The 12,569-nt window shown below is 40.0% G+C and overlaps 1 protein-coding gene across 5 annotated transcripts; it reads left to right on the top strand.

Annotated features, from left to right (window-relative positions):
• The first annotated feature begins 514 nt into the window (after nt 1-514).
• LOC148426660 (centrosomal protein of 85 kDa-like) lies at nt 515-12,372 on the top strand. Of its 5 annotated transcripts, none has more exons than XM_088411630.1 (14): nt 515-646; nt 1,426-1,482; nt 2,398-2,529; nt 5,196-5,956; nt 6,639-6,766; nt 6,866-6,983; nt 7,090-7,275; nt 8,981-9,133; nt 9,219-9,373; nt 9,779-9,896; nt 10,008-10,058; nt 10,132-10,239; nt 10,338-10,572; nt 10,649-12,372. In XM_088411630.1, exons 2-14 carry the CDS (start codon nt 1,443-1,445, stop codon nt 10,810-10,812), a joined length of 2,349 nt encoding a protein of 782 aa, XP_088267756.1. In that variant the 5' UTR covers nt 515-646; nt 1,426-1,442; the 3' UTR covers nt 10,813-12,372. The 5 variants fall into 5 exon arrangements, with proteins under 5 accessions (XP_088267756.1, XP_088267757.1, XP_088267759.1 ...); XM_088411631.1 differs by lacking the exon at nt 515-646 and adding an exon at nt 1,086-1,314; XM_088411633.1 differs by lacking the exon at nt 515-646 and adding an exon at nt 1,273-1,291.
• Nucleotides 12,373-12,569: the final 197 nt, after the last annotated feature.

Raw genomic sequence — 12,569 nt, 5'->3', positions numbered from 1 at the left:
TGCTTAATGACGTCACGTCACATTATGGCTGGCGTCACAGCTCTGCTACAAGCTTATGTCGCTTAAACTTGTCACACTATGCTTGTTCATTTTGTAATCTGTAAAAGTGAGTCATATGGCTTGCATATCTATTTGTATTATTATTATTGTTATTATTGTTATTATTATTATTATTTTGTTGTTGATGCTGTTGTTGATGTACTGTACTGCTGGGGTCTTTATTCCCTAATAAACTAGACTTCGAAGAGTTACTTTGATTTTCTCTTTTTTTAAAGTTTAGTTTCATTACATATCTGTCCATGTATTTATACTTGCACATTTCTTCAAGTAATCATGGAATGTTCGTAAAAAAAAACTTTAAAACACTCTTGTCCGTAGTTTTAAATCGAATTTGAATCCAGTAGATTATGCGTTTTTTGATCGTTTTAAAACAATAACCCGAACAAATGATGTGCAGCGGTCGACGCTGTGAGACTGAACAAGCGCTTCTGGCTGCCGCGTTTGCATTGTGTGCCATCAGCGTGCTGCAGTCTGGCTCAGGCAAGTCAGTAGCGGCGGAAGAACTGCCACCGCAGCGGATGTTTCTGATTCGGTTTTCCTAACCCAACCAAGATTTTCAACTATTTACATCGATGAGGAGCGAAAGGTAACGAGGCCGTATAGTGCTCGACATTGTCGCGAGCCAATTTGTCACTGATAAAAGCAAACATTTGAGTGGTGGTGTTCACAAATGGGGGTAGCAGCTGTGCGAGCGTTGGTTGAGTCGTTAGCTGTAGCGTGTTAGCAATAGCACGGGAACAGATTTGTCATGGATTAACAAGATTAAATGGTTAACGTCGCAGCGCATCACAATCGAATGTGAGTTACAGGCATGCGATTGCGTTGTCTGATTCAAGTAGCGTACTTTTGTGTACAACAATGTCGACATTTTAGTCAGACTGACTTTTCTCCGATGGTAGAATGGTGAAATGGTTAGTCAGGTAAGAATTTGGTTGTGGTTAGCCTGCCCTTAATTTGACTTTTTTTTTTTTGTTTGGTTAGGTTTATGAATTAACTAGCTAGACTCGAGTAAAGAGGATTAAAGAATTAGGATGAGATTGTCGAGCGTCTGTTCATCAGGGACCAGAAACATGATTATGTGTTCTCTTTAATGTCTTTGGGGGCGTCCGTGTTTTGGAAACCGATTGTGTAACGGCACATCGTGTTCGTGTTGTTATTTTCGTTGCTGTACCTTGGAGTGGAGTCATCTGGTCAAGTTAAGAGCAACGACAGCTGTAGAGTTTACTTGATGGTAAACAGAGTTGAATGCTGAGGGTGAATATTGTCAAGATGTTCGCGGGTGACATTTGAATATATTTAATTGAGGTTCTACTTTATTTTTTCCATATTCCGCTAAAAATATTGAATTAAACAAAATTCTTTCAGGTGACGCCGCATATGGAATGACAAGCTCACAGAGATACACAGAATCCAAACTAGCTGGTAGGTACATCACCTTTATTTGCTTTGTGTGAAATGGTGCTGATCCCGTTCAGTTTTTCAACATTTTTTACACAAAGATTCAGTGTAGAAACAAGTTTCTCAGTACAATGAAATTCTTACGTTGCCGTCCAAACCAATGTCATAAAAATAAGAATAAGTACTAAAACAAAAAAAAAAAGGTCTAAACCACACATAGGTAGCAGATTACAAATCCGTAGTTTATGTACAAATACATACAATAGTGTGTAAGTGTGCATAGTAATAAGTCAGTAAAAATGTTACTCCAATTACCAATATTGAGAAATAAATGCTAATGCAGCTGGACACATCATCAGTGATGTTCCTGGAATCATTGGGTGTTTCGGGTCTTTCAACATCATACACTCTCATCCAGGTGACCCAGCTGGAGCTGATCAGACAGTAGCCCAACAGGATAACATGTTCATCCCAAAAAAGTAGAGAATATTTAATATTGTTGTAAACCACTGTACCAATATTAACAGATTGAAAATTAATCCTGGAGAAAAAAAAATACATAAGGATTCATTTAAATTGCATTCCACATAAACCATCCATCCATCTTCTATAGCCGCTTATCCTCACAGGGTCACTGAAGGGCTGGTGCCTTTCGCAGCTGTCTTTGGGTAGTAGGCGAGGGACACCCCGAACTGTTTTCCAGCCAATTGCAGACATAAACATCAAACGAAAAATACATGTTTGGAAACAGTTCTAAAATATTAAATTCTCATGTCTCTTAAACAATAATTTTTAATATACCCAAATTGTTTAAGCCTCAGTAATGTGTGCACAGTTTGAACAATTAATTTAGGGATTCTTTGATATGGGTTCTCGCATACCGCTATTTTCGACAGTTACTGTTCTAATATTTTGTTCTGTTCCTGAAAATGCGTGCAGCGCGCTTTGCTGACATGGAGTGGCAAACGCCCGACTTGTCAGAGAAGTTCCAGAGTCGACTGGGCCGCCAATCTGTACTGTTGGACAGTGGGGACGCGGGTCTTGGCACGTCAGCGTCTGACAGCACAGAAGGTGACTTTTACTTATTGCTTTCTCTGCGGATGTGTTTTTTGTTTTGTGAGGTCAGACCACTTCCTGGCATTACCTTCTGCTAACTGCAGTCACAATTGCAAATGAATTTGAAATGGAAGGTCAAATGAGAACAATAATTTGGTAGGATTAGGATTGTCGTCTGCTGGAAAAAAATATGATAAATTCCTTTTTTGACTGAAATGATGCAACGCTGTTCAAGTGGTGCAACTCCAATGTTCTTTTTTTTCTGCTTCCTCGTGACACATTTCAGATACAGGTCATCGCTACTTAAGGAGACAATGTGTTAGATTTAGACCGTTTTTCATTAAAAAGGAATAAATAAAATGATTATAAATTAAAAAAAAACTTGCAAATAAATGTGTTCTTAACGACCAACAAAATGTTTTAAATATAATCATAGGTCAGACAACGGTAATTGCAGCAGCACCTGCTGTCCGTAATGAAAATTGGTCAAATCTTACACAGTGTTCCTTTAAGAGGAAAATCATTGAATGGCTTGTACTCAGATCTCAATCCAGGTCTATTACTTTTGTGGATAGAATTGTTGAATTAGTACACACAATTACAATTTTTTTTTTTTAATATTGTATGTTATAGTCACTACAAGCAAAAAGTTGGTGTGCTTATTTTAGAGTATACATTTTTCTATATTCTTTTAAAACCTGTTAAACTGTTCAATATTTCAGTAGTTTTTGTGCAACTATATTTTTTTAACAGAACACTGAACAGCAACATTCAGAACTTGTGTTTTTTTCCCCAACTCTTCTGGCATCTGTGTGTCTGTTGCAACCTGCTGATCACACTGATACTCTGAACTAAGCGACCACTTCCCTCTAAACATGTACTGTTTGTCACTTGGTTTTCTTTGTGTAATGACTTCAGAATATGTCCAGAATGATGAAGAGGTCTGTTTGATTACAAATTCTAAATGAAACAAAGTCAATTTATAGCTCAAAGATGTTGTAAATTTTGCTTGTTGTTTGAGAACAAGGTTTGGAATCATTGAGCAGTTTGGTGTTTTATTCGGAACAAGACAGGGTCAAATTAAGTTCACCAATCAATGATCATGGTGCATTTTGGGTCCATCAAGATGCAAGAGAAAGCCCTCTATGATAAGCACAGTTTGAATCAAGGATTTTTCACAATTTTAAACATCGAATGTCAGGTCCAATGTTAACTTTGGACACGCCGGTTTAGCGCTGCCTCATAAAACAGCTCAACAGGAATGAATCATGTTTGAAAAAACTGGTGATGAGGCATTTAAGTTTTGCGTCTGCGCCGGTTTGCCTAAGCTTGACTACATCTGAACATGTTGAGAGCTGTCAGTTATCAGGACATAGTCAGTTTGGTCACAATAGTTAAATGAAATGCTAGTGTTGGCTCAGCCCTGATACCATTTAAACAGAACATTACAATTAAGTCCAAATTTAGTATCAGTAAAGTCCTACTGCAACTAAAACTGTTTATTATGATTAGAATGGAAATGAAAACAAGCCGTCAAATCTGTCTTTGAAAGTTGTAGTGCCCTTGAGTTTAGCCAAAGTCTGTTTCACAGTGATAGGTAGCTGTAATTATATAATGTGCAAAAGCAGGAATGTCTGAGCAAACATTTCAGTAGTTTAGACTTGTTCCAGTCAGTCATAAATTAGGAAAGCAAAGTTAAACTGCGAACATTTCTTTGTTTTTATTTTCCATTCTGTTGTTTTATTCTATGTTGTGATTGCAAAGCTTGCTTAATTTGTCGGGCATGTGTTTGAAACAAGTCAACGCATTGAGGCTTCAAATGTGAATGTGCGTATGTGATGTGTGTGTGTGAGTGGGAGGAGGAAAGGTGCTTAAATAAGCGTCACCCACAGATCACTCTGTAACTTGAGAAGGGGGCTATAAATACCCCTAACCTTTCCTGTGTTTGCCGAGCTTGAAGTGTTTGCTCAGTGTTGGGTACAGGCAGGTTGAGGACAATACTTCTTTGGGCAATACTGCATGGCAATACTGTGTGGCTGTCAATTCGGCTCCTTGCCGGGATTCACTCTTGAAGAGATATGCAAGCCTCAGACATCTTTTGGGATTTAAAAGGTCCCCCGTTCATCTCGTCCCAGCGATACAATGCGTGTAATGTGCTTGTTGCTTTGGAATGACTGCCTGTTTTTGAGACTTGAACAGGTCTCTGAGGTTTGTAGAGCTATTGTCTAATATTTTTTTTTTATAAATTGCATAATGTGAAGACATTTTTTGGTGACTGGTTCATAGTGGAAATTGGGTGGGTACATGAGTAATCCGAGGCCCTGCCTTACTTAGTTCTTGCAAAATTGTGATAGTGTTGCATTGTCAACACATGACCCGGAGTATAGGGTTAGTCCATATCCAGTAGATATGTATGTTATAGTGACAATAATGCAACATACAGCACATTGGTGTATTGCCCCTCATGTTTTTTTGTTGTTGTTTTTTTTTTTTTTTTCGAGGGGGTTGATTATTTAACCACAAAGTAGGCCACCCACAGATACTGACTGCTGCGTCTACAAAAATAGTACAAATAGCCTGCAAGGCTCACAGTATTCTGCACTGATCCTTTTCTCTACATCTGTATATGGAACAGTGAGATAATGGGTTGCTAATTTTAATCCTTTTTAATTGGGTTGCAGATTTCTGCAGCTCCAGGAGCAGCCCCTCTTTCCAGCCCATTCGGAGTCAAATCCAGATACCAACGGCACATGTCATGCCATCTACGGCTGGAGCCCTTGCCCCGAAGCCTAAGGAGGAGTCCAGATCTTCCTCTACCTCCAGAACATCAAGTGGCTCCACCTCCAAATCGTCCTCTCTGTCCAAATCAGCATCTTCACCCAACCTCGATGCCCAGCCTGCTATGGGAAATGAGCCTGCTGGGCCAAAACCAGACTGTCTGAGTCGCTACCGAAGCCTGGTCAACGGGCTGGACCACTCGCTTTTTCCTGCGGATCACACGAGAGTGGATGTGGGTCAGAGGTTTGACACTCCTGCCGTGGAACCCACCCTGAACCAGTCAGCCTTTTTGGGGGGCTTATGTCCTGATGTCAGACTTCGATTACAGACTACAGGGATTACAGACAACACAGACTTTGTGACCGAGGCGTACAGAAGAGGTACGGATCCCAACTATACGGTTCTGCCGGAGGCCAGGCCCGGCGTTTCCCTCCCTGGAGTTTCCATCCTCAACGACGCCACCAATCCCAGGTCCAGCCAGCCTTCGAGTGTTTATGCAAGCCCGCTTAGCCTACAGACACAGGCCCTGTTGAGGGAACATGTGGGAACCAAAACGTACGATCCATTACGCCAGGATCGGTGTGGTGAAATACTGGGCAGGCAGCCTCAGCATCAACATAAGCAAGAGATGGATAGCATACGCATGCAACTGGAACAAATGCAGGTATGTTTTTAATTCAATATTAGAAGGTCAACTTACAAATACAAGGCTTGGTACCTGTCAAAACAAGTGTTATTGTGGTTTCCATGTATTGACATTATAACGGGTCATCACAATTATCCAGTGGAACACCTTTGTTTTTGGAACACGAAATGAGGGCAGACACAGATTGTCACTGGAAAAATGGCGGTGAGCTAGACTACACAAAGCCTGAGGGCATAGAGAGACCCTGGCCTATTTAAAGACAGGAAATCAGACACTGTACATTGCCCTAAAATTATTATGCCAATTGATTTGTGCAAATATTTAGCTTGATGAAAAAAAAAAAAAATATATATATATATATATATATATATATATATATATATATATATATATATTTGTGGAATTACTTTTTCCAGACACTGTTTACATACATGTTGAATGCAAATGTCATATTGATGTTAGTTTTTTTTTTGTACATGGATCTTGGGGCTTGCCCAGTTCGAAATATTCAGACAATTCCATATACTGATTTTAACGTCAACCTAACCATCGTAGCTTGTGCACAAATAAGAATAAGAATAAGAGTACACAAATAAACACAAATAAAAGAATAAGAGTATCTGATTTCTTCTTTTTATATGTCTCCTTCCCAGTTGAGTAATGGTATCTGATTTCTCTTCTTTATATGTCTCCTTCCCAGTTGAGTGCCGGGGTAGTCCAGTACCCGACTTTGTACCCCACAGCCATGCACCCCGAGTCTGGCAAGTGGGACACTGTTGTGAAAAGCAGTGAAGCGCTGCTAAAGGAGAAGGACCTTATAATAGAGCGGCAAGTTTTTCCACTTGTTTTACTACGCGTTTGGTTAACTTTATCAAACCTTTGCTGCTTTATAACATCCCTGGAATATAATATTTGACCTTCATGCAGACAAAAACAGCATATGACTCAGTTGGAGCAGCGTCTGCGGGAAAGTGAGCTGCAGGTCCATGGAGCCTTCTTGGGCCGTGGCGCTCCCTTTGGGGATTTGTGTTTGTTTCGGCTCCAGGTGAGCAACACGTGCAAACTGCAGCGCAAATTCTGCAGGCCATTCTTGTTCTAGCATGCTGCGCTTACTCGCTGAACTCACAATGACTCGCTTGACAATCTTACAGGAAGCTCAGAGGGAGAACGCGCTCCTGAGGGCTCAATTTGCTGAGCGCACTGACTACGCCGCTATTGAGAAAGCTGCGGCCGATTGCAAGCTGGGTGCTGTAGAGGCCGAGACACGCCGACTGACTGACAGCCTGAAGGAGGCATGTGAGAGGCATGCAGAGGAGATGAAGAAACAGGAAGACAGGGTGGGTGTTTATCTGTCTTTCCTTCCTTCATGAGTTTCACTAGCTAGTAAACCACAAGAAGTTATGAAAAAAGAAACAACAATCAGTTGATACTACTCCAGTAAATCATGAAGTCAAATACTTCAATTGAAAACAGCAAATGCACTACTGCAATTTTTTTTAAGTGTGTTGTAGAAATCAGTGGCGGTCCATGCGCTTCACACTTAAGCCTTCAGTGATGTATATGAAATACCCCTCAGAAGCACACGTACGCATTATTGGGCTACACAAGCTATTTTCCGGGGCATTTAAACATCAATAAACTCACATCAGCAATTAAAACTTATCATTATATGTGCCGAAACTTAAAATAAGGAATAATAATTTCTAGTTATTTGTCCGACGTTTTATGAAGTCCACCAAGAGCTGGCAAGCTTTGACGATTGTCCGCTAAATTACAAATCGGAATGTAAGTGTCACGTCTGAACATGGTGGGTTGGGAGGAGGAAGGAAGGTGACCCAAAAAATGCAGAAAACCTGGGAAATATGTGGCTCAAAAAATGAAGTTAAAATAAGGAAATGAGGCAGGACCGAATCAGGAACAAAACTGGACAAAGTGTCAACATAAACTTGAAACTAAAATCAACTCACGAGTATCACAGGGAGACCGCTATTGGTGACTCAGAAATATGAGGAGGACCGCAACATAAGACAGCGAGGTAAGATAATGACTCGACAACTAAACTGGAACTTAAATACACTCACACTAATTTAAGAGAACATGAAGCAGCTGGACTACACGAGAGACAGGGGAAGCTGATTGGAGGACACGCGAGGGGCAGGTGACCATCCAGGTGGACAAAATCAAACTCACGAGAACGCAGACAATGAAGGCCTCTTCCTTTTTTTCCTTTTCGAACTCAGCCACCAGAGTCTCAATCTCCTTGGACTCCAGGATCTTCAGTGGTTGATTGAGTGGTTGACAACTCAAATAACAACAAACCCCAACCAAACATGACAATAAGAATATTGTTTTTATTCTTTACCATTAATTGAATACGAACGACATAAAATGACAAAACATACTAATTCACCAAAACGGCTGTCCCCCACTTATTTCAATACAAAATCCATTATTCTTTCTTTCCTCAGAAATACTTCAATGAGTTGCTTGTAGAGTTTGTCTATGTGTTTCATTTCCAGTAATAAGTCATTTTCCAATGACACGGAGGCCGATACTGAAAGTCGCGTCTGGCCAATCTACGTTTTGCTCTTTAGCCATTGTGGGTTTAAAAAAAAAAAAACAAAAAAAAAAACAAAAGGGTAGATTTTTCTGCTATATGTCCGCAGGCATGTCTTTGCTGTACGCTATGCCTTTAGGGCAGATCAGCCAAGCAACACGGGTATCTTGGTTGAGCAACATTTTTTTTTTTTAATAACTTTATTTAATGACTTCCAACGTTAAACACGTTTGGTCAACATCGCACCGCCTCCCTGCAGTGAGCATCCAATCACGCCACGTTCAATGTGAGGCTATTAGATGGCCACCTTATGACTCGATTGGCTATTGCAACTGTCTATTAACTATATGGGCCGTATATATTATATATATATTATATGATGAAAGGTGATGCCTGTTTTACATATGACAGAATTTCTGAGCAACAGTGGCTCTCTTGTTCTCTTCAGCATCTCTCATGCTTCTTACTCTGACCTGTGTTGGCAGATCAAGTCTCGTGACAAGCATATCAGCAACCTGAAGAAGAAGTGTCAGAAGGAATCAGAGCTGAAACGAGAGAACCAGCAGCGCGTTGAGACTCTGGAACGCTACCTGGCTGACCTGCCAACCTTAGAGGATTATCAGAGCCAAAACAAAGAGGTGAGCACAGATGCCAGATGATGTTGCTGGCAGTAACATGCATTTATTCTGATCTTTTTGGTGACAAAATATGTTTTTGACTTAGCTCCAAGAGGCTGAGCTGCAGGCAGCTCAGTTACAGGAGAAAGTAAAAGAGCTGGAGTCCTCTTTAGAGGGAACACGCTCACAACTTCAAGAAAAGGACGCACAGCTGGAGGAGCAGAAACGACAGGAAAGAGATTTGCTGAACAACATTACTGAGTATGTGTGCAAGCACAAACACACACACACACACACATACAGCTCAGAAAAATACTGTGGTTATTGGGATAATAGTTTTGGATTTTTAATTATAGTTAGTTTTTATTTTGCTTTTAACTTTAGTTTTATTTATTGTTTTAATTAGTTTTTAGAACAAATTTATTTTATTTGTTTAAGAAGGCTTAGTTTTAGTTTATTCATTTTGGGGAAAATGTCATGTAAGAAATTGATTGTCATAAATATAGCTTGAGATTTATAAACAAAATGCAGTTTCAGTTATCGTTTTTGAAGTACTTTTTTTTCAATTTCAGTTTTATTGCGTTTCATTAGCTATAAAAACTTAGGGTGAACCATATTGCAGCTCATGGTTTAATTATTAAAAAAAAAAAAAAAAATCTTCCTCAGTATGCAGCAGCGGGTGCAACGGGGTCTTGAGGATGGAGCCCGACTGCCCTCTTTGGATGTCGAGAAGCTAAGAGGAGAGAACAATACTTTACGAGAGGAGCAGCAAAAACTCAAGAAGGTCTCATTTGTTCTATGTTAAGTCCACAAATGTCTGTAATTAAATGATTTTTTTATTAATTAAACAATAAATTTACTCTATTAGATGTATGATGCTCTATGTTCTTGGCAGGTTATTGAGAAACAACATAGGATGATGGAGCAACTTGGTTCCCAGATTCAGGTATCTGACCACTTGTGTTGAATTATTAAGTTAATGTCATCCCTTAACCTTTTATTGTTGTTATACTTTGCAGGCTTTGGAGGTGCAAATAGCCCAGGAAGAGAACAGTTCGCAAGTTCTGAGAGAAGAGCTCTTGGCCAAAGAGCAAAACATGTCAGAGCTCCACCTAGCCATGAAAGAGGTTTGATGCTTGCATTCCAAATCATCTGTTAGTTAGTTCCTTCACTTAGAGAAAGTGTAATTGTCAGGCCATGGCTAATTGTCCCATTTTTCTTCCAGCTCTCGTCCCATAACCAGGAACTGATGGATCAGAACCTGACCCTTCAGGAGCAGATGAGCGAATCGGAGCAGAAGTGCGCCTCCTCGACTCTGCAGGCGGCTGGGGCTCACCTAACACAGAAGCTCCACAAGGAGCTGGCCTCCTGCCTCAGCGATATGCGCTCCTTGTGCAGCATTTTGACCCAGAGGGCTCAGGGACAAGACCCCAACCTCTCCCTGCTGCTAGGTCTCACATGTAAGCTTGAATGAAGCCTTTCTAGTCACTTATCGTGATTTAAATGTATTTTAATATGTCTTATTTGTCTTTACAGCACCCTTACCTTTGAGTGAGCATGAAGAGGACTGGATGAATCCAGACGTGCTACACAAGAAGCTGGTGGAAGCGCAACAGCTTCGTCGTGATGTGGAGGCATTACGTAACCTTATACTGGACCGCTACGCACAAGACATGGGTGAAAACTGCATCACTCAATAGCTTTGCCCCATTTCACCTCAGGAGCACCAAAATAGGGCTTGACTTTCAAGCCTGGTTACTGAATGTCAGGATGCGGAGCAGGTTTCAATTTTTCTGGAATGCTGCCCTGTCAATGGACAGCCCAAATGTTTTGGCTTCTTCGATACTCTGCCACTTTTTGAGCCTGCCTGTAGCACAGTCGTCCGATCCTACTGTTGAGTTCAGCTATTTCAGTCCAAGGGCAAACACAAAATAATTTACCTCTAATACTTGATCAGTGAAAATATATACAGTATATATATATATATATATATATATATATATATATATATATATATATATATATATATATATATATATTTTTTTTTTTTTTTTACCAAACAGTCTTAAATCTGTTTCACTTTAGTGAATAGCTCAGCTTGTGTAAAAGTCCCAGAAATATAACTTATTTAAATCTTGATTTCTCTCTTTGGAGGGAAAAGATCCAGGAAGCGGTTGACAATCAACTAGAAATATGTTTTGTTATGGAGATGTTGCCACCATGCCATTATTTAAAATGGTGACAAGGGAAATATCCGCTGTTGTGAGGTTGAAGACTTTGTAACTAACCAGCATTCTACACCAATGGGCCTTTATCTTTTTAAACTACCAAAGAAAGCTGGTCAACGCAGTTTTGCAAAGTCGGAATGTTTTCGGACTTCTGCCAAATCCTGCCGAACCCTACCGTCCACCCCTGCTGTAAATCTGGTTGTCACTGAATACCATCAGGTGCCTTTCTTTCACGTTTGTTATTCTGGTTTTCATTCATTTTAGACCAGAGTATCCTCACAGCGCGTTCTTCCAGTATGACACTTCTCCCTGAGCGTCAACCACTAGGATGATAGTCCATACATTCCCTGACTCTGAATGTAGCAAATGATGTCAAATAATAGCTCTTTCTTCTAGCCGTGTGTTATTCTATATTAGCTCATTCACATCTGTTGCTATGTACATTATTAGGTTGATGATGGCTAACTCATTAGATAAATATATAGTGAGAACAGTATTGACCTTCAGTATTTATTGATTCTTGTCTGGACCGAGTGTGAACATGCTGTGGGCCTAATACGTTGCTGTAATGATTCGCTTGACAATAACTGCGCAAATGTTCTATGTGGTGTTAGTTTTGTTTCTACCGTGATAATGTGCAAAGGTTCCATGATTTAAGTTCACCCGGGATGTTGGTTTAGATGTGTCGAAAGGGATACGTTTTAATCCTACGTGATGAGCATAGGGCTGGCTGGATCACCCCGAAGTCAATTCACGCAATTTTTAAGGGATTTTTACACAATTTCCTGGACATGGAACAAGCCATTTTGAGAGGACTCAAGGGAATGAAAATTGATTGTTCAGGCACCAATATGCAATCCAGGACACAAGCCATTTCATGGGATCTTTTAACGTAAAATGCACAAAATAGTAAGTCAGGCACTGCATGCCTTAACATCTCGAAGGTTTTTAGAAAGGGAAAAATGTTTATATGATCATACCCTTTGTTTCTTTGTATTGCCCTGTTTTAGAAATAAAGACGTTCAATTTTTTGGTCTGTCTTTGTGACGTTATTTTATTCATATCCTCATCTAAATCGCTGAATGCTTGGTAATTTCCTATTAAATCTAACGCATGAAAGTACTAAGCGGCTAAAGTGTGAAATTTGGGAGAAATGTTTGTGACGTTGAATGTGGGTGTTGAAGTCATGGGGTAAAAACACTCATAAACTGACGTAATCAAATTTTCTG

This window comes from Hippichthys cyanospilos, chromosome 3 (assembly GCF_059441005.1).
Source record: "Hippichthys cyanospilos isolate Australia breed blue-spotted pipefish chromosome 3, RoL_Hcya_1.0, whole genome shotgun sequence".
NCBI lineage: Eukaryota > Metazoa > Chordata > Actinopteri > Syngnathiformes > Syngnathidae > Hippichthys > Hippichthys cyanospilos.
This window is presented reverse-complemented; position numbering and strand designations above follow the sequence as displayed.